The following is a 19,839-nucleotide window of genomic DNA, read 5'->3' as shown; positions in this document are numbered from 1 at the left end:
GGCTACAGACTTCATAGCCTACAAGATAGTGCAAGCATCCATCACTAGAGACAGAGGGAGAGAGAGAGAGACAGTGAAGGACTACAGTTCAAAAGGGAGGGCAGAAAGTGACAACACTGAGAGTATTGCTATCCATATATACCTACAGGTATGAGGGTGAGACAGAGAGTGGTGTTGTTTGTGTATGTTTGAAAGCTTGACTCCAAATCGTATGTTATTGGAATTGATACACAAGCCAAAATAACACACTTCCCAATATTTACCTGGTTTGCACAATGGCACACAGACACGTCTCTAAGTTATGCTTAACATCTTACGCACGCCATAATCACAAATTCTATGTCTGATAGAAATAAATTTAATGTTGTGGTTTAAATGAGAGCCCATGTGTGCACAATGGCGCACGGATTCCATTCTATTAGTCTCAAAATCATACCCGCGTGCCATAGTGTGCAATCTTATGGACATTCAAAGGGAGATAGAGCGAGAGATTGTTAGAGAGAGAGAGAGAGAGAGAGAGAGAGAGAGAGAGAGAGAGAGAGAGAGAGAGAGAGAGAGAGAGAGAGAGAGAGACATTGGCTTACAATTAAATGGCAAAAACAAAGGCGACTACAAGGAAGGTAGGAAAAGGACTAGGTTTGGTTGCTGAAGCAGGAGGAAGATCTGCTAGTAAAAAGAAGAGACCAGGGAAACCCACGGAAATCTTGAAAGCTCCAAGGATGAATAGGCTTTAAAGATATATCAGACTGTTTAAGGAAATCAGGAAGGCTCATAAATGTATTGAGCTTCTAGTTCCATTCCAAAGACTAGTCAGGTCAATATGTGAGGAAGCATGTTTTGGTACCATGAGGTGGAAACCCGTTGCACTGCTAGCACTACAAGAGGCAGCAGAGGATTTTTTGCTGGAATATTTCAATGACATTACAATTATTGCAACACATGCACACAAGGTAACAATTATGGACAATGATAGTGAAACTCTGAAAAGGGTAAGGTGGAGATATGATAAGCTGCTCTAGCCCAACAAATTTATAGATAAGAAAATGAAGGAAATTTTGCTTATTCCTCCATCAAAGCCAGAGGCGGTGAAGATTGTAGAAGTCACCCACGATGTGAATACTAGGGCCAGGGATGAACAGAAAATCGACGTGCAGAAGGATTAAATAAACTGAAAGAGAAGGAAAAGGCAGCACATACTATAGAAGAAGAGGTTAATAGCTACCTCATTGTAATAAAGGAAATTGAGGTCAACAACAACAAAATTTACCAATTTAGTAGGTACCAAATTTCGTAGGGACCTCTACACATCCCTAAACATCTTGCTTCTGAGAGCCTCACACACGGTGGTGTCCGAGACTGGCCAGACAACACAACTCCAATTAGTAGGGAGAGGGAGTTTAACCAGATGACCTTTTTGATTTTTATGGTTGAGCTGGTAGAAATGCTCATAGAAGAAAATTCCCTCATCTGCAAGACTCTTGCTAATTCTTCCATCATACTGTAAAACACCAATGTGAGCGTCAGAGATAAGACCTATAATACACTCTAGTGGCTCCCATTCCTCGTATGATGAAGGACAGACATCTGCAATTGCAACAACAAAGTGTAAATAGATCTTGCTCTATTCATATTGTTCTACCTCTTCAAAAGAATAAACAAATAAAGAGAACAGCAAGGTCTAAATGTAAGAATAGAGATGGAAGGCTATGAACACACTCACAATTGCATCAAGGATGATAAGCCAATGAGACATCTCCACCATTAGCAATCACATCAGAGTGACTATAGACATGTTGTACAAAAACTTCCTTAACAATTTTCTTGCCCACCTCCACTTTGAAATGTAGCACTCGTGCTTTCCATGTTGAACGAAATAAATTTTCTGTTGAGGATCGTTTCCTCCTTCTTGGTTGCATAAGAACCCAAGAACCTATGTATATTGTCTGTTGTTGCCATTACTATCTATATTGATGGAGTTTGAGATAGTGATAGAGCTTATGGTGCTACGGGAGACTAATGGCGAGGCTTTTTGGGGAGAGAGCACAACAACCCCTAGAGCTATTAGGGCGGGAAGAAGAAGAGGAAGAAACCATGGCTCTTTTTGCGTGGTAGAAGAAAGGGTCAACTTGCTTCCAATGGAGGGAAATTCAGTTTTGAACGCTTGGTTATGGAGCAAGAGCTTTTGGTGGCGGTAGAATGATACAGTATCGTAGTTGTCTTTCAGTACCATAACTACATACAGACCTTGGCACATATAGATACCTGCAACGCCATAAAAACGAGGTTTTACCTCATGTTCTTTACATTATTTGATTTATTTCTTCCTATTTCTACATTACGTTGGCTTGCTGTTCATTGGATGCACCTCCTTTTCTCTCTCCTCAATAAGGCCCTCCAAATGATCTCCCAAATTCCCTAATGCTAGTCAAATGGATAATTGGACACACGACAGAAGGCATTCCTCTTCGCAATTAATTGCAATGTAGTTCACCTCATTTTTGAGCTACAGATTATTGTTCACAGGTGACCACAACCTAAGTTGTTACAAGCTCACCAAAGAGTCTAGCTCTTCATCACACTCTCATCTTGCATGCGTGGTCCTTTAGGTTCCCCCCATTGATCCTCCAAAAGGGCCTTTGAGCAAATTTTCTCACAAGCAAAGTAGCTAATTGAAAGAAATGCTTGTTCAACAGCCAATAGAAGATAAAAAAGTTAAAAATGTTTGTGTAAACTTTGCAACTAACACTTGGAAATTGATTCTAATGGGGATCTGGCACACAAATAAATATAGAAAGGTCCTTTGTATTGAAGAGGACCCTTCTCTTACACTCTGTTTTAGTGGGTCTAGGGAACCGGGCGGGGGGGGGGGGGGGGGGGGGGGGGGGAAGGGGGATCTGGGTGAGGGCTCTATCCCCCCACCATTTAAAAAAATTCCATATTGGGTTGGAATCTAGCTAGCATGCACATCAACCTCTTGTTTAGGACTTGAAACCATGACTAGTTTGCTTCTCTTGCACCATAAGTGAAATACCACTCTTCACCATGCACACTATATTCTCTAGGTTTTGCTTGAAATCTTGGTGCATACAATCCTATAGCTTGTCTCACACTTCATTGTTTTGTCTTTAAGACTTCACCAAAATGTAGCTCTTTACCTATTTGTTAGTGAACTTTTTTTTTGTTTTTTTGTGTCATGAACGTGTAGCTTCTACGCTCATTGATTTTCCAAACAACTGATTCCCAAACGTGTATGCACTGTTGTAGACTGAGTTTGAGATTGAGGTCAAGAGGTACCCCCGGATTGTAAATCATTATGGTTGGTTTTTTGGTTATGCGAGCCATTTTATGCTGTTATGCTATCAAAATAATGTCAAAGGTTGCATCATATTTTCCTCTTTATGCAATTGACACCTTGTGTGTGGTAGCTTGTTATTCAGCCATGTATGCCCTAGATTTCTGGTATCTCAAGCATTCATTGTGTTGGGGTATAGGTGCCTGTGCCTTGCCCGACTGCCCAGAGTCTGGGCGCCCACTGACTTGTATACCTTATACATAGCATAAGTGTATAGGGGGCTGCTCACTCTTTGAGTCTCCCCACCCACATCGTGTGTGTCTCCTTCTCTCTCTCACTCTCCGTCTGTGGTGCTCTCCGATCCCCTTCAATTGGTAGAGCTTCGAGGCGATAGCTCGCTCGCTCTCGACGGTGGAGTTCGATCGCGGAGTTTCACGGAGAGCGATTTTAGCTTGAGGAGCATTGTCTTTGGAGCTTAGGAGCTTGGTGTGGTCAACCTTGGTTGAGGAGGCGGTTGCGGCTTCCTTGGTGAGAGGAGCTTTTGAGCTCAGTGGAGCTCGTTAGAGAAGTGCTCGACGGAGGAGAGCTTGACATTCAAATGCTTGGATGCTGTTGTGGCAGAGCTCTTGCATTGGAGCTTGCATTGAGAGGACATTGCATCACGCAGAGTGGAGAAGGAGCATGTTCAAGACTATGTGCAACTCGTTTTTGCCATTTTCGGGCTCTAAAACGCAATTTTTTGCGTAGCTCCGTCATACAGAGTCAGATCTACATGATCCAGGAGTTTAAGTCAGGGTTTTGGCACGCTCCGGACGCGATGGTGATGTCTATTTGCTGAAATTATTCTTTGAATTACAGCAGGTACAGCAGCAGGTTTATTTGTGCACTTTCGGGTCCCAAAAACACTGTTTTTGGTATATCTCACTTACACGGAGTATTTTCTGCAGCAACCAGCAAATTCATAGGTGTACACAGGTTTTTGGATATGCATTTGTCCAGAGAGCCACTCATGCGAGAGTGAGCTATGTTGCCATGGTCTTGGCGGTTTATGTATGCCATATATGGATTTGTGTATTTGTTTATGGCTGAGATTATTTGAGATTTGGCTCAATTTATAGAAGAAACTCTGTTGGATTTTATCCAGGTTCTCGCCATAGCTTCTATGTATCCGTAGGTTGCTCTTTGACAGTTTAGTGGTTGAGTTTACTCCCACTTTGACAGGTGATTTTCAGTCATCATTTGGTTGGAGTTTGGAGTCACTTGTGTATGCCCTTGTGTGCCGTATTTCGCATTGCGCATAGCGACAGATCTTGCAAGGTTTTGCGAAATGTTGCTATAGTTATCTGGCAGACATTTGGTCATCGATTGAAAGGTATTTTGGCAGCAATCATCACTCACATGTATGTCATTTGAGGTGCCGTTGAGTGGTACTCCGGCAAGAGCGGGTATGCTCATATGTATGACTTTGTGAGGTGATTCCGGTCGAGTTTATTCCCGGATTGGCCATTGTGGCATATATTATTGTCTCTTTGAGGTTTACTATTGAGATTTTGCTCCAGTTACAAAGGAGACTCTGCCAAAATTTTGTCAGATATTTATGCGCGATTGAGTCATATTGACTTGTGATTTTGTGCAAGGTTTTGCACGGTTATTGGTGCAACTTTGCATCAGGTTTTGAGCCATATTTGCAGACTTTTGTTGATGCGATTCGAGCCAGTTTAGGGCTCATTTGGTTGACATTGCGGGAGCTCTATTTTGGAGTGTGTCTCACAGGTTTTACATTGTGTTTCTGGCCATATTTGTAGACAGTTTTCAGGTGTTGTTGGTGAGGTGGTTTTGCTTTCTAGTTTGCTACATTGTGTTCATGGCAGAGACAGGTGATCGATCAGATTGTGACCTCTCACAGATGCGCGTGTTTGATGGGTCAGACTTTGCGGCATGGAGAGAGTGTATGCTTGATGCATTGACACAGCGAGGGTTGCATCGACCATTGAGTGGTAATGCAGGTAGACCTTCAAACATGTCTGACGATCAGTGGCAGGAGCTAGAGGAGATGGCACTATCTACACTCTCTTTGCACCTTGCGGAATCTGTATATGCTCTTGTTATGTATGAGACTACTTCGAGAGCACTTTGGCGCAGATTACATGATATGTATGATAGATCTGAGTCATCACAGACTCGTGTGAGACATGTACATTCACGAGCACGCCGACATGTGACATGTTGGTATTGTGGTCATTCTGGACACGTTAGACGGCACTGTTTTCGTCGTATGCGACATCGTAGGAGACATAGCAGTCTCAGAGATGTATGTAGTGATGCCATGGACTCAGTTGCTTTGACAGTTGAGGCACATGTAGTGTCGGAGTATACTAGTGACGGGGATGTCACTTTTACCTCGAGCTATGCACGAGATGCTATACATGTGGATAGTGCACTCTCTTCGCAGTGGTTGCTAGACGCAGATGCTATGTTTCATGTCACGCCGCATCGTGCATGGTTTTGTAGCTATTCTAGCGGGATGCTTGGCAGTGTACGTTTGACCGATGGATCGGTGCATGCGATAGCAGGTGCAGGAGATGTGAGACTGTCATTACCGAGTGGTGCATCTTACTTGTTACGACATGTGCGCTATGTACTAGATTTGACAGTGAGTTTGATCTCGATTCGTCAGCTTAGAGATTGTGGATGTCAGATTTCGCTACGAGAGCGAGATTTTGTGATGCATTTGGGTTCGCTAGTGATTGCGAGAGGTGCCAGGAGTGGTACAGGTTACCCATTGCATGTGGATCACGCGAGAGATGGTGTTGTCTCTGTGATCACGCAACCAGGTAGAGAGCGAGAGAGCAGGCGAGTCTCTTATGCTTGTGGGTTGCAGGATGCTTTGCATGGAGTGCAGAGTAGTGAGCTCGTTGTGCACACAGTTGGGGCACGACTTGAGCAGTCACACAGAGAGGTGACAGAGTAAGACATGCATGCTTTTCTAGTGACTGAGCAAAGCAGAGAGTCAGTTGTGCGAGATACTTCTATGCAGGATAGACAGGTAGAGCGGTCTTGCTCTAGTGAGTCACGACAGGAGGACGTTGTGCAAGAGTCTATGCATACGGAGTTAGAGCATGAGAGCTCTAGTGAGTCACAGCAGATTAAGTGGTCATGTTTGCAGTGGATGATTGCAGAGGAGACTGAGATGTGAGCGATTATGCAGTCATTCCTTTCTATGCTCGACAGTGAGCATGGGGATATAGTTGTGCAGGATATGTCTTCTAGCAGACATCTAGAGCAGCTGGTTTGCTCTGAGGTTGCACGACAGGTTGATGCGTCTTTTGCGGACAGTCAGGAGATGCATGTGGCTGACACGCCTTGTCAGTCAGAGATCCCTATTGCCAGGGATATATATGTTGATGCATGCTCCGTAGAGCTAGCAGGGCCCGCTAGCATTGCATCGGCATTCGGTGGTCTCATGTATGAGATGTTGATCTTGAGACCGGATATCGCAGCTGCAGTGGGAGCATTTGCAGTTTGGGTTGTCAGTCGTTTGTTGACTGATGATGGCATAGTGCACGAGGGAGATATGCAGGTATTGTGTACATACTTGCAGTACGTGTGCGGTACGTCTGGTGGTGTATGGACTTACACGGGAGCAGGACAGCCGGATGCACACGATCACAGCCAGCCAGTGGGCATCGGTTGAGAGCGGTTTTCTCTCGCCTTTTGTAGTCTTTAGACTAGGTTCTCTTGCTTAAAGGCACAGTCGCCTTTAAGTGGGAGGTTGTTGGGGTATATGCGCCTGTGCCTTGCCCGGCCGCCCAGAGTCTGGGCGCCCACTGACTTGTATACCTTATACATAGCATAAGTGTATAGGGGGCTGCTCACTCTTTGAGTCTCCCCACCCATATCTGTGTGTCGTGTGTCTCCTTCTCTCTCTCACTCTCCGTCTGTGGTGCTCTCCGATCCCCTTCACATTGCTCTATAGAGGCTTGGTATTTGGCGTTTGTTGTGCCATGACCAAAGCATGACCAAAGCCTGCTGAGCCACAATGCAAAAGGAGGCGGCTAGATACAATAGCTCTTGCTACCTTGCAATGTGATAGGACCCTCTCTATCTCTCAAGGTTGAGTCACATATCCTTCATGCATGACCCTTTAGCCAACCACATGTGTGCACTCATCTTAAGGCATTACATCCAGTTATCTTGTTAATCATAAAAGATACCACTCACCCTTACACTTCCTGATGTTGAGTGACCATTATTTTGGGTATCCTCCATGCATATCTTTTACTCAAGGTCCCTATTGCTACCAAATGCTGAAAGCCTTGTCAAGGATCTACATTTCTCCTTTGTTTTTTTCTTATTAATTAGATTTTTTAGCTGCGAAGTCCACATTTTACATTGCCATTTTTCACTATCATAATTTTTGATGGCTTGTATAAAGCAAACTATGAGTAAAGAGTATATGCAGAACCTAAGTATGGGAAGATTGTCAAATATGCACCTCCAAGTTGTCCACCATGCTCATCAAACCATATTGAGAAAGAACTTTCCCACCAAACTCACATGAGGAACAATTGTTATGAGCATAACAAAAGGGTGTTGCTCTAATTATGTGAGCTCCAAATGCATATCTCCCTCACTATTCTAAAGCTCCTATTCCAAACTATGGTGGAAAATGAGTGCAAGATATCTACGAGCATAATGGCCTTTCCTTTTGATGGGGACAAAGTGCAATGGGATACCTTATGAAGCCACAAAAGAATTTGATAGAGCTCTTTGAAGACAACTATATTTTGGTCACTCGATTACACTGGGAAGCCAAAGAGAATTTGATAAAGCTCTTTGAATACAACTATATATTGGTTACTCACTTACATTGGGTAGTTATGAAGCCATGCAACACCACTTCGTGTTGACTGAAGCCGTTTAGCTATGACAACATTGCAACTAGTGTCTCGTGTAGACATAAAGATGGATACTGTTTTGACAGTCTCCCCTCTTGCAAAAGTGAAGATGATGGAGGTCACCACAATTGTCTATAGCTACATTGATGAATCTTGAATGCAAGGCCAGGACATCAAAGTCCATCATGTAGAGGAACAACAATGAGGAAGGTATGATGAGGAGCAAGCATGCTCTATCCATTAGGAAAATATCAATGACTTGCAGTCACTAGGGACATATTCGATGTAGATATTTCTATGAAGGGATAAGGATGATTCTTACCTTGTGGATCATCATAGTGAACTAGCAGAGGGGCACATTCTCAAGAGGTCACCCATCCTTGTATTGTTCTTGGCCATGCATGCTTAAGCGCAAGGTTTCCACAAATTAATATAATATCTAAACCCTAAAACATTAAGGTTCTAGGGAGCTTCAATCTAGCCACTTTATTTAGGCCTTACATTTAGGTAGGATGGGTGTACATGAGATCTCATTTCCAATAGCAATCCCCTTAAGCTTTTGGATCATGACCTCTGCTTTAGTAAGACATCTACACTGGTTGCCTTTGGATGCATCTTGGTTCTTTTCAATATATTATTGTGCTTTTCAAAGGATTCTTCACAAGATGGTTTTTTTAGATTCATTGTTTGTAGGTTACATGATGGTTGTACCATAGGACAGGTCTAGGGAAACAACAATTATACCACACTATGACACCAATTGATGAGGCACATGCACACCTTCTCGGAGGTCACCAATTTAGTAATGTTCCTACACATGCATACCTTCTTGGGAGGTCACCATTTTAGTGGTGTTCCTACACATGCACACCTTCTCCAGAGGTCACCCATTTTAGTAGTGTTCCTACACGTGTGCACTTAACTACAAGGTTTCCATAAACTAGTGTGGCAATCTAGACCCCAAAATAAGTGTCAAGGACCTTCAATCCACCCAATTTATGCAAGCCTTGAAATTAGGTAGCATGGAAGGATAGGAAAAGATAATCTCCAACACAGAGACATCTATTCTTTTGGAGACTCAACAAGAGCTTAACAAAGAGTAGATTGCAAGTATGAAAGCACAAACATCACGTTTCAGATTCATTGCTTCACATGGCTATAAGTAAAATGATGGATAGCTTGCCCATGGAACAAATGAAGGCCTAAAAAAAATAAAGCATTGGGGCTCTTGCTAATAGTGCTTAGGCCTATAGCTGTTGCTCACGTTTTACTTCAATGTTGATTTTTTCTTCACAAATGAGGCAAGGGGGCATCATCCATATCCACATTTAATTTCAAGCACATTCAACTAAGATGCCTTTGCCACACTAGGCACTACATTGTTTATGTTTTGATAAGTTATTTAAATCTCAAATCTTAAGCTTACATATCTTTAATTTTTGTTGGAAACCTATTAGTCTCCAACTTGACATGGAATGTTCAAAAGGAGATCTTTATTTTGGACTTTACTTTACCAATTGTTCTAATATCAAAGCACATTTGCTACATAGACATGGTTGACTAGTTCCAACAAGAGATGCTTACATATAGTGAAGAGTTATCGTTGTTCTATTGGATAATTCCAACCAAGGAGCCATTCTAGGATGACATCTCATTTTTGAGCCACAAGATGCCAAAGCAGGAGGGTGGAAACTCCTACAGTTGGACGGTATTAGTGAATGACTAGTTTATCTTGGAATGTATTTTTACCGCAAAACAAAAAATCTCAAACACAAATCCGCTATATTCATGTTCTAACAAAGCCTTTTTGGCTTGTATCACTTAAAAGGATGGTCCATGGAATCATCAACCTCATCCAAACTTGTCCTTTAAGCATCACATGTGATGTATTCATACCGCCACAACCTTGATATACACCACAACATACAGCTCATACAACATACACCACAACCTTGATGCACACACACACACGAATGAAATGTAATATTAACGTCTTCAAAAGGCCAAAATGACTTATGAGACCAAAAGGTTACATGTGGTGAATCTTATACCAAGTCTGAGTACAAAATTACAAAGAACTGAAAAGAAAATAGTGGGTAGGGGTGGGGTGAAAGCTGATACAAAGGGTGAGCTGATACAATGGAGCTCTCTGACAGTAGAGGCATCATATAAAGTTACAATGGGGAGAGAGAGAGAGAGAGAGATTAACATTTTAAAAAGGCCAAAATGACCTATGAGACCAATCCGTCACAAACTGATGAACTTGATACCATGTCTGGGTACAAAAATGAGATGCTAAAATGAATCTAGAAGTGCTACTAGCTGTAACTATGACTTGGTAGAGAGAGAGAGAGAGAGAGAGAGAGAGAGAGAGAGAGAGAGAGAGGTTCCTTGGTATTGTGACTAATGAAGGGGTTTATAGACTTCAAAGTTGCTCGCTGTTCCTCAAAACTAGTAAAATCTTGCCAGCAGATTTGATCACACTGCCATAGTATATTATCCCCAAACAGCTTACATACAAATAGAGAAATTTGGCGCTATTGAAACTCAAGTTTTTCCAAATTTAGATTTTTTTCCCCAAAACTGCTAATTTGTATTTCACAGGTAAGACAAGTTCGTTGTAGCTGTTTACATGCTTTCTGTGAACAATGCAGCATAGTTCTCTTCCATTACAGGCTGAGTTGGTATCCACTCAGCATAAAATAAATCAAACTCATCCCCAAAGTGAGGGTTCGAATCAGCCAAGTGGTGTCAGGAGGCGGAAGGTAAATGTCCCAAAAAGGACTAACCTTTCGCCAATCGCACCAACACTCTTTGGTCCAGAGCGTTACGAACTAAATCAAACTCACCTTGGCTTTTGGACGGGCCCTAGCGCTGCTTAAATATTCTCGCGCCATGCCTTCTCCAATATAAAGCTTCAACTCTTTCAATTTTTTCTTAATGATAGAATCTAACAATGACACCCAATGCACCACTTGCCATTCAAAATTGGCTGCCATGTCTTAAGCGGGCACTATGGAGGTGTGTAAACTCTGTTAGTTACAACAATGTACAGAAAAATGTGTTTTGCCTCTGTCTCGCCATGCGGTGTAGTCGTATTTGCCGTGGATTGATGGTTAGGTGTTCATATTCACAATTTGACTCAAGACTGCTGATCTCCTATCTGAAGCTTATTTGATGCAGCAGTGCTTTAAGAATAGAGAGGCAATTTATGTTGTTCCCCATGTCGTTCGTTGGTTCTTGGTTTGACGCAGAATCTTACTAGATGTCACATGGAAACCTTATGGCATGCACCTCTGCCATAACTCTCATGGCTTTTATCACCAAAAATTATACCCAATGTGTTAACTCAAAATCTGTGAAGAATCGTCTTTATGCCGTCCTTGACACATATATGATCAGTATAGGCATCCTGAGACAGTAAGAGACCTGCTGTATCGAAGTGCATACGACTTCATCACTAGCTTCGTTTGATGAGACAATTGCTTCCTCTGACCTCCTAAATAAAACTAGAGTCATCATGGTGTACTTCTCTAGTGTATATACTATACTGTCTGTAGGCCATAAACAACCCAAGATCACCCACCACTAAAGAGAAGCTAGTAATGGATATTCCTCATCTAGTCCAATGTAGCAATCTGAAACCAGGAAAAGCGTGGTCTCCTGCATTGAAAAAGATAAAGTACATTCAAATTACATAAGAAAATCTTTCAATTTTCTTTTATTCATCTGCCTCTCAAATTAATTACCTGTGGCTGCTGATCTGCAGATATGGCAATTTGTGTTCTCAGATAATCTACAAAGTTTACTCGCTTCAGTGCATAGAGTTCCCATGTTTTCTTGTTGCCAAGCACTATCCACCAGCTTTCATCTTTCACCTGATGTGAAAAATTTAAACATAAACAATCTCTGAGTGAGCCTGAAATACCTAGGGTAACGGGGTGTGTATGTTCTAGCATCCTTCTCTCAGTAACGGGGTGTATATGTTCCAACATCCTTCTCTCAGAAAAAAATAGAACAACCACATTCTCTATGAGTTAGCCTTAAGTACCTTAGGGTAACGGGGTGTGTATGCTCGAGCATCCTTCCTTCTTGAATTTGATGTTCTTCTTAGAATTATATTCACACCGACTAGAGCTTTATCTCCATTATTTTTATTATGGAGCTCCCATGTAGCAGTTAACTGAGGAAGATTTGATAGGCACTGCCAAAGACATCAGAAACAGAAAATATCCAACACTTGAGCAACCCTGTCTTACCTTGTTTGGTCATTATCCCTTGAATTCGTTTACAAAACAAAGAGAAGATACCTTAGTAAGCTCTGTAACCTCTGGCCCTCGTAGAAGATTCTGCAAAACTTGCCCTAAAAGTTCTCGCGGGCAGTTCCTAAGAGCTTGAATGTCAAAAAGCCTGTGTTGCTTCAAACATTCTATTACTCGCTCATCAACATGAGGCAGCATAGAGAACTTGTTGCCTTCTTCAAACCATGTACCCTGAAAAACACAAACAGAATGAAAGAGAATCTTAAAAGACATCAGCAAAACCTATGTCATACAAGATTGCACCCATCCGCAGCACCTGCATGATCATCTGCAGCAAATGCATTGCATTGAAGGCTGTACTGAGCCATCCACTATTTGCGGCCAGATCTACCAAAGCTTGTATAATTCGTATGCTTTGGTCCAAAATAGACTTGGTGTCTGTTATATAATCGCTTATAGGAAGGTCCAGCTGCATGAAATGTGCCTGTTGCAGAGAGAAAACCCTGAATATCTGTCTACTAACTTACAAAATCATGATTCTTAAGACTTGATCAGACCCTCTTAGTGTCAATACCTGCAGCAATAAATTTGTCTTTACATGAGGATCATCCAGAGCACGTGTGTCTACTCCCAGACGAACTTCCTTCGAAAGTAAGCCATTTAGCTTATCCTGCACGTATGTTGCTTCGTTAGAAGAAAGGACGCATGCCAGGACGCGCTTAAGCATGAACATAACCATGCACCTCATTGTGTCGAACTGGAAGTTCATCATATTCTGAGGCTCCTGCGAGGATGAAAAGCATATCCTGGATAAAACAAGCAGGAGCCTTCATGAAACTGAATACTATGGTTGTTTTGCCTAAAAATAATAGGATAGTTGTCAACAACCTCTAAGGTGGTGTTGGCTTGGACATTGGAGCAAAATAAGGAAACAGTCTTGTAGCTCAAATAATATTGAGATGCTATGCTTCCTAGCATAAGCGGTTCAACGGAATCATCCTCATTTACTCTGATACATCCTGCATCCTCTAAAACTTGGAGTGTTGTTGTTATGAGCCTGCAATAAGTGCATCGGCACAATTAAAATTGACCACGTACTATGTATATTCATGTCAGTACAGATGAATGCAAGCAGCTTGCCTGGATAAGTAAGCATTTATAACCTCACTTGTGGTAGTTTCAAGATCGTAATAGCTGGGATTCATGAACTGCAATTGCAATCATTAGTGTTGAACATTCATGAACTTTTCAAACAAAAAGGAAAGACTTTGTCTCAACAATTTGCATCAATGACATGTGATCTTAAATCCTCATATCTTAAGCATGTTATATTCCTGCCATAAATGCCCTAAACTCTACAACTGATCTTGGAGGCCATCACTGAGTTTAGCCATAAATTACTAAACTCTACCACTGATCTTGGGGGCCATCATTGAATTGTTTTTCAGCTAAGATCTGTAATGATTAAACAATCACTCAATTCTTCCGTAATTAGTCTAGATATGGCTTCATTTTTTTTTGGTGCTCAGGTATGTTCAATATCAAGAAAAGCAACGAAAAAATGGAGCTACAATTTGTTCATGCAGTATTAAAGGAATACAAATCTCTCGTAAATTGAAAAGAGGCACCCCAGGCAATACTCTTTTACAGCCAGTTTAGACCTGCTCACACATTGCCAGATTGCCTTCTATGCTGTAATCTTGTTTGACTGATTTAGACCGTCACATACAACCAGATTATTGATGATCAACTATCACAAAAAGAGGTCCTCAATATTTGTAAGCCTCATCTTGTAAATGAAGAAACTGAGCTACTCTTGTTAAAGGTCGTATTCCTTAAAACACTGCTTTTTTTGAATCGCTTGATTGCTATTGGTCAATTGCATGCTTTAGTTTTACCTCGAGGCAATATTATGCGGATGATTCCATGTTTTCACCTAGTAACCATCAACCTAACATACGATTGATAATCTTTGCTTTATAATTTTTTTAATCAGCTGTGACGAGAGTGAACCTATAAGTCTAAATACTATTGAATTCCAAAGATTGGCACTCAACCTTGTGGCTAGGTGACAGCATCGTCGTCTACAATTGCCTGTCATCTGAGATATCCATTAGAGCTTGAATAGCAAGCGTCAACAGGGAGGGTACGTTGGGTAAGCTTGTAGAAGTCGTTCATCTTTAGCAAAGCTCAATTCAATTCTGTAGCAGGGCTACAGTGTCACTTTCACAGGACACAATAGTACAGTGGTCTGGTTTGGTTCACACTGGACGGACTCTCTGGGCTGGACAGTGACACGTGGCAGGGATACAGATGATGGTCTAGTGGACATTGTGGCCAGGTTACCACCACCGCTCAATTTGAAGATAGACTTAGATGGCTGACATTTATTATGAGCCGATGGTGGATCTGTATGGTGGTATATATGAGTAGTAGCGGTTGGGTCATCACTTATCTTCTTCATATATGGTCCAACATCGTCGTCTTCGTCTGCACTATCCCTGCACATCTGAGCCTCGACACCCCCATTGTACCTGTGAGTTCTGGGTTGGAGCTGAGTGTGCTGCCACGCCAAAGTCTGTATCGGTTCTTTGAGATAGTCGAGTTCATATGTTCTGGTCTCTTGCTGTTGCTGTGTCTCTGTTTTGATCAGCTGTTATCGATTGTTTCCTTTGTTTCCATTCTGTTTTGAGTGAGAGATGTCATGCACATTGCACTGAGGAGCACCCACTATAGAGAGCACGACACACTATCTGCGCTACAGGTGCTCTCATTTTTGGCACGCCCGGTGGGACCTCAACTGAAGTCTCACTCTCTATTGAGGTACAAATCGAGAAACTAGCTGGTTTCTACCTAGCTTCGCCTACTTTGCCTTGCACTGTGCAGCTTGCTAGTCTGGTCCTCTCTCGCCTTGGTCCAACCAGCTCTCGTCCTGGTCTAGGCCTTCCGTGTCCCTGGTCTAGTCCCTCCTCGTCCCTAGTCCAGCCTGGTGGTCTAGTCACTTGCCCTGGTCTAGTAGAGTCTAGACCTGTGTTCAACCAGTTAAAGGTTTTCTTGCCCAAAGCTTGGTTGGGTTTGTGGTCGCTGCATGACACATACAAGGCGGTCATTAGAGCGTCAAAGCGCACTACTGAGTCCTCTGAAGTACTACAACAGAAGACGACCCTTGGTACCTAATAGAAGTCCAACCTCATCACCCATTCCTCCATCCGGTTCCACATCTTCCAGGTCACCTTCCCCAGTAAAGCTCTCTCCTTTTTGTTACAACAGGCTATTGAGCAACGGGCTCCTGAGCAAGAGGCCATGGAAGCGTTGACCCGTGTTTTGGCCAAGGTAAACATCAAGTTTCCTACCTTCAAGGGACTCTCCTCAGAAGATGCAGATGACCATGCAAGGAGGTTTGTATCTTTCTGTAGAGGTCGTGGTCTTAATAGAGAAGATGCTTATTTGGTACTCTTTCCATCTACCTTGGATGGCTTAGCACACAAATGGTACAGTCAGTTTGCAGAGAACCATTTTGCAACTTGGGCAACTTTAAGACAACAGTGTTGTGCAGCATTCAGGCCAGGTGAATACCAGGAAAAGGTGTTGGATGAGTTGGCCAACATGGTGCTCCAGCCAGAGGAGACTTTTGCAAAACTCATGACTAAAACCAAGTCTCTGGTTGCCAAGCTTCCCCAGCAACCCGGTGAATTTATGGTTAAGAAAGTGGGTGGAGGCTCTTCCCAAAACTTCTCAGCAAAAACTCCGAGAGAGTCTCCGACCCGACGCCACTCTGGAGGAGTTTGTGGCGGCTGCTACTAGGATAGAGGGGGACTAGGAAGCTGTTCACCAACTCCCCTCAGATAGAGACCCCCTTTGTGTTTTCAGAAAGTCCTTTTGATCCATTGACTTCTTTACGTAGGGAACTTGAAGCCCTAAAACTACAGCGCGCTCTTCAAAAGGAGAAATCAATCTCTCTTAGATAGGAGAAACCCCCACATCTCGAGGCTTTGGATCAAATCAAGAGAGAGCTAGAAGAGCTTCGGTCTCAACAGGAGACTAAGTGTAACAAATTGCTGACGTGTCGACCTACTGAAGAACGGAGCTACCGGCTGAAGGGCCTAAACCCTAAGAAGAACAAGTAACAGAAGAAGTGTCACAAAGTGATGACGTGGTTGCCCAAGAGCAGAAACCCTAACTGCTGAAACCCTAATTTTGAAAACCCTAACCCTAAAACCTGCAAACCCTAATTTTGAAAATCCTAACTCTAAAACCTGCAAACCCTAAAATCAGAAACCCTAATTCTGTCCGCAACCCTAATTCTGCTAAAACCCTAACACTAAAATAAAAAACCCTAATTTTGCCCGAAACCCTAAGCCTAAAATCCGAAACCTAACCCTAACCCTAATTCTGATTTGCTGACGTGGCGGCCTGACACGTGGCCTGCTATACGGACACCAACGCGATTTACGAAAAGCTGGCAGCTTTTGGCATTGCTTTTTGGACCAGGAGCTTTTGAGTTTTGAAGGCTTTTCACTGTAATTGCTTTTTAGGCCAAGGGCTTTTAAATATGAGGTCAGGGCTCATTCTCTGGCATGCTTCCTGGAGAGGGTGTAGAGTCTCGAGTATCGGCTTGTACTTTGATGATGCAATATAAAGAAATACCGAAAGGGGCGCCAAGGTTTGTGGCCAATACTCTCTGGGGTGGAATTCCACCACTCCGTGTCGCTTGTCGTCTCTCTCTCTCTCAATTCAGTTGTTATTGAAGTGCTAAAAGTCTGTTCTTTTCTATTGGCACGTGGTGCCCGCCTTGTGACAGTGGTATCAGAGCATCAGGCGTGTGCTTTTCCAAAAGCATACCGGTCTTATAAAAGAGCAGACAGAGCTATTGGAATTTTTATTTGAGGTATTAGCCACTTCCACCCTTACTTCATCGCGCATCGGGCGCGCTGCCGTGTTCATCACAGTGTCTTATAGGGCATAAGCCAATTAAGATCACTTGCAAGAGAAGGATCCAGATTTGTTTCAAGTCACTGTTTTTTCTCAGAAGCAGTGCCATGCAGGTGTTGATGTCTACAGCTACCAAGCAGCATACTCCAAGTACTTGGCAAGCTTTCAAGAAAATTTTTGCCCGAAGTTATATGGTTTCTGACATCTTTCTTTGGAGTGCAACTTCTGGCAGAGTGGGGTATCCTGAAATGCTTGCCATGGAAATCCTAACAGTTTATAACTTGAAATTTCTCGACATCTCTCAGTAGATGTCTCTTTACGAGCTGATGACCTTGGAGGTTCGGTGTGATTGCTATCTCTTGGGACTACCATCGCCGCCAAAGAAACACTGTCTGTCCAAGAGCTGATGGACCATGCTGTGCTCGGCTACGACCTCATGGAAGAAGCCTAACCCTAATTTTTGGTGCAGGTTTCAAGATGGAACGTCAGTCGACTTTTCGAGCTCGACTGATGTCTAGATTGCTTTTTAAGTTTGAGTTCTGTTTGATCTTGTTTGGTGATCCTGTTTGGAATTTGTTTGAAATGGATGGTATGTGTTTTGAACCTGTTTTGGTGCCGATTTGAATTGTTTGACTCTGGTTTGATACTGGTTTCAATGATTGGTGATTTTACTCCCGGGTGGAGAAGTGAGAAATACTGTTTTGGTATTGTTTGAACCACGGAACGACGCAGGCCGATGCCTGGGGAGTGTTTCGTTGTATGTTTGGAAACCTCCCAACGACATAGGCCGATGCCTGGGGAACGTTTGGTTGTATGCTTGTAAAATAATTATTGTTGTGACTCCCGGCCCGGACCTGAATGGTTATGCGGGAGGAGTATTAAGAACTCTGAGCAGTGCCTACTCTCAGCACCTCCAAATGACGCAGGCTGCGGTCTTGGGGGCGTTTGGTTGTAAAAGGCCTCTATATCTCCCGGCCCGGACCTTTTTAGGTTATGCGGGAAGGAGTGATGAGGGAGTCGTTGAATATCTCCCGGCCCGGACCTTGTTAGGTTATGCGAGAGGAGTGTTCATCGGCGGCTTTATGTTTCTATGTCTTGTAGCATGCATATGTAAGCATTTGTGTTGCATTGTGATGTGCCAACTACTGAATATTCCTAATTGGATGAGATTGCCTGGGTATGTAATTTTAGTGCATCAAGACACCCGTGGAAGATCAGTACGGTCTGGGTGTGATGGCTAATTTTACTACGCCGGAATCTCAAGAGTTCCGATCTGGACGAAAGGAGAAGCTAACTCCTTGATCAAAAGAGCAGAAAGGAGAAGCTAACTCCTTAATAAAAAGAGCAAACTGATTGTCTCTCGGAATGTCCCTCGGAAATTTTTGAGCAATTGTTTTGCAGATATGCTGTAATCGCAGACGATTACTCTCTTTCAAAAAGGGGAGATGTAACAAACTGTTGACGTGTCGACCTACGGAAGAATGGAGCTACCGGCCGAGGGGCCTAAACCCTAAGAAGAACAAGTAACAGAAGAAGTGTCACAAAGTGATGACGTGGTTGCCCAAAGAGCAAAAACCCTGATTCTGGAAACCCTAACCCTAAAACCTGCAAACCCTAATTCTAGAAACCCTAACCCTAAAAATTGCAAACCCTAATTTTGGAAACCCTAACCCTAAAACCTACAAACCCTAAAATCAAAAACCCTAATTATGTCCGCAACCCTAATTCTGCTGAAACCCTAACACTAAAATAGAAAACCCTAATTCTGCTCGAAAACCCTAACCCTGATTTGCTGACGTGGCGGGCTGACACGTGGCCTGCTGTACGGACACCACCACGATATACGAAAAGCTGGCAGCTTTTGGCATTGCTTTTTGGACGAGGAGCTTTCAAGTTTTGAAGGCTTTGATGTAGCAGGGCATGTATTGTACAGTTTCATGGATGGGTTTAGTGGATACAATCAGTTGGGCATCCATCCCGATGATCAGATTAAAACGGCCTTCGTGACTCCCTGGGGTATTTTTATCTACACTAGAATGTCGTTTGGGTTGAAAAATGCTCCACCTTCCTTCAATCGAGCAGTATATCTCATATTCTGTCCTTTACTTACGATCATCTTCGCATCTTCATGGACGATTTGTCGACCTTCTCAAGTGCTCAATGTTCAACCCCAGTGGAAAATATAGAGAAGCACCTCGCTCAGCTCTCTACTGTCTTCCTAGGTGCAGAGAGGCACACCTAAAGCTCAATCCTAACAAATGTCATTTTTTGGTCACTGAGGGCACACTTCTAGGCCATGTGGTGTCTGCAAAAGGTTTAGCGCCTCACCCAGAGAAGATCGTGGCCATCTTGAAGTTACCACCTCCCATCAACTCGAAAGGTGTTCAGAGCTTTGTAGGCCACACAGGCTATCATCGCAGGTTTATACGAATGTATGCACAGGTGGCTCAACCAT

The 19,839-nt window shown here is 43.0% G+C and overlaps 1 protein-coding gene across 3 annotated transcripts in view; it reads right to left on the bottom strand.

Annotated features, from left to right (window-relative positions):
* Nucleotides 1-10,529: 10,529 nt before the first annotated feature.
* Nucleotides 10,530-19,839, bottom strand: part of LOC147459892 (U5 small nuclear ribonucleoprotein helicase) — a 253,188-nt gene continuing 243,878 nt past the window's right edge. For all 3 annotated transcript variants that reach the window (XM_086511073.1, XM_086511074.1, XM_086511075.1), the window contains 9 exons: nucleotides 13,593-13,660; nucleotides 13,341-13,509; nucleotides 13,196-13,258; nucleotides 13,027-13,122; nucleotides 12,769-12,936; nucleotides 12,501-12,683; nucleotides 12,242-12,394; nucleotides 11,940-12,068; nucleotides 10,530-11,853 (listed from right to left, as the gene is read on the bottom strand). In XM_086511073.1, coding sequence (XP_086367199.1) covers nucleotides 11,779-11,853; nucleotides 11,940-12,068; nucleotides 12,242-12,394; nucleotides 12,501-12,683; nucleotides 12,769-12,936; nucleotides 13,027-13,122; nucleotides 13,196-13,258; nucleotides 13,341-13,509; nucleotides 13,593-13,660 — 1,104 coding nt within the window. In that variant the 3' untranslated portion in view covers nucleotides 10,530-11,778. The remainder of the gene's footprint in view (nucleotides 11,854-11,939; nucleotides 12,069-12,241; nucleotides 12,395-12,500; nucleotides 12,684-12,768; nucleotides 12,937-13,026; nucleotides 13,123-13,195; nucleotides 13,259-13,340; nucleotides 13,510-13,592; nucleotides 13,661-19,839) is intronic.

Source organism: Adiantum capillus-veneris, chromosome 4 (genome assembly GCF_014529385.1).
Source record: "Adiantum capillus-veneris isolate H3 chromosome 4, ASM1452938v2, whole genome shotgun sequence".
NCBI classification, from domain to species: domain Eukaryota; kingdom Viridiplantae; phylum Streptophyta; class Polypodiopsida; order Polypodiales; family Pteridaceae; genus Adiantum; species Adiantum capillus-veneris.
Note: the sequence above shows the minus strand (reverse complement) of the source record. Positions and strands in the feature narration are given on the sequence as shown.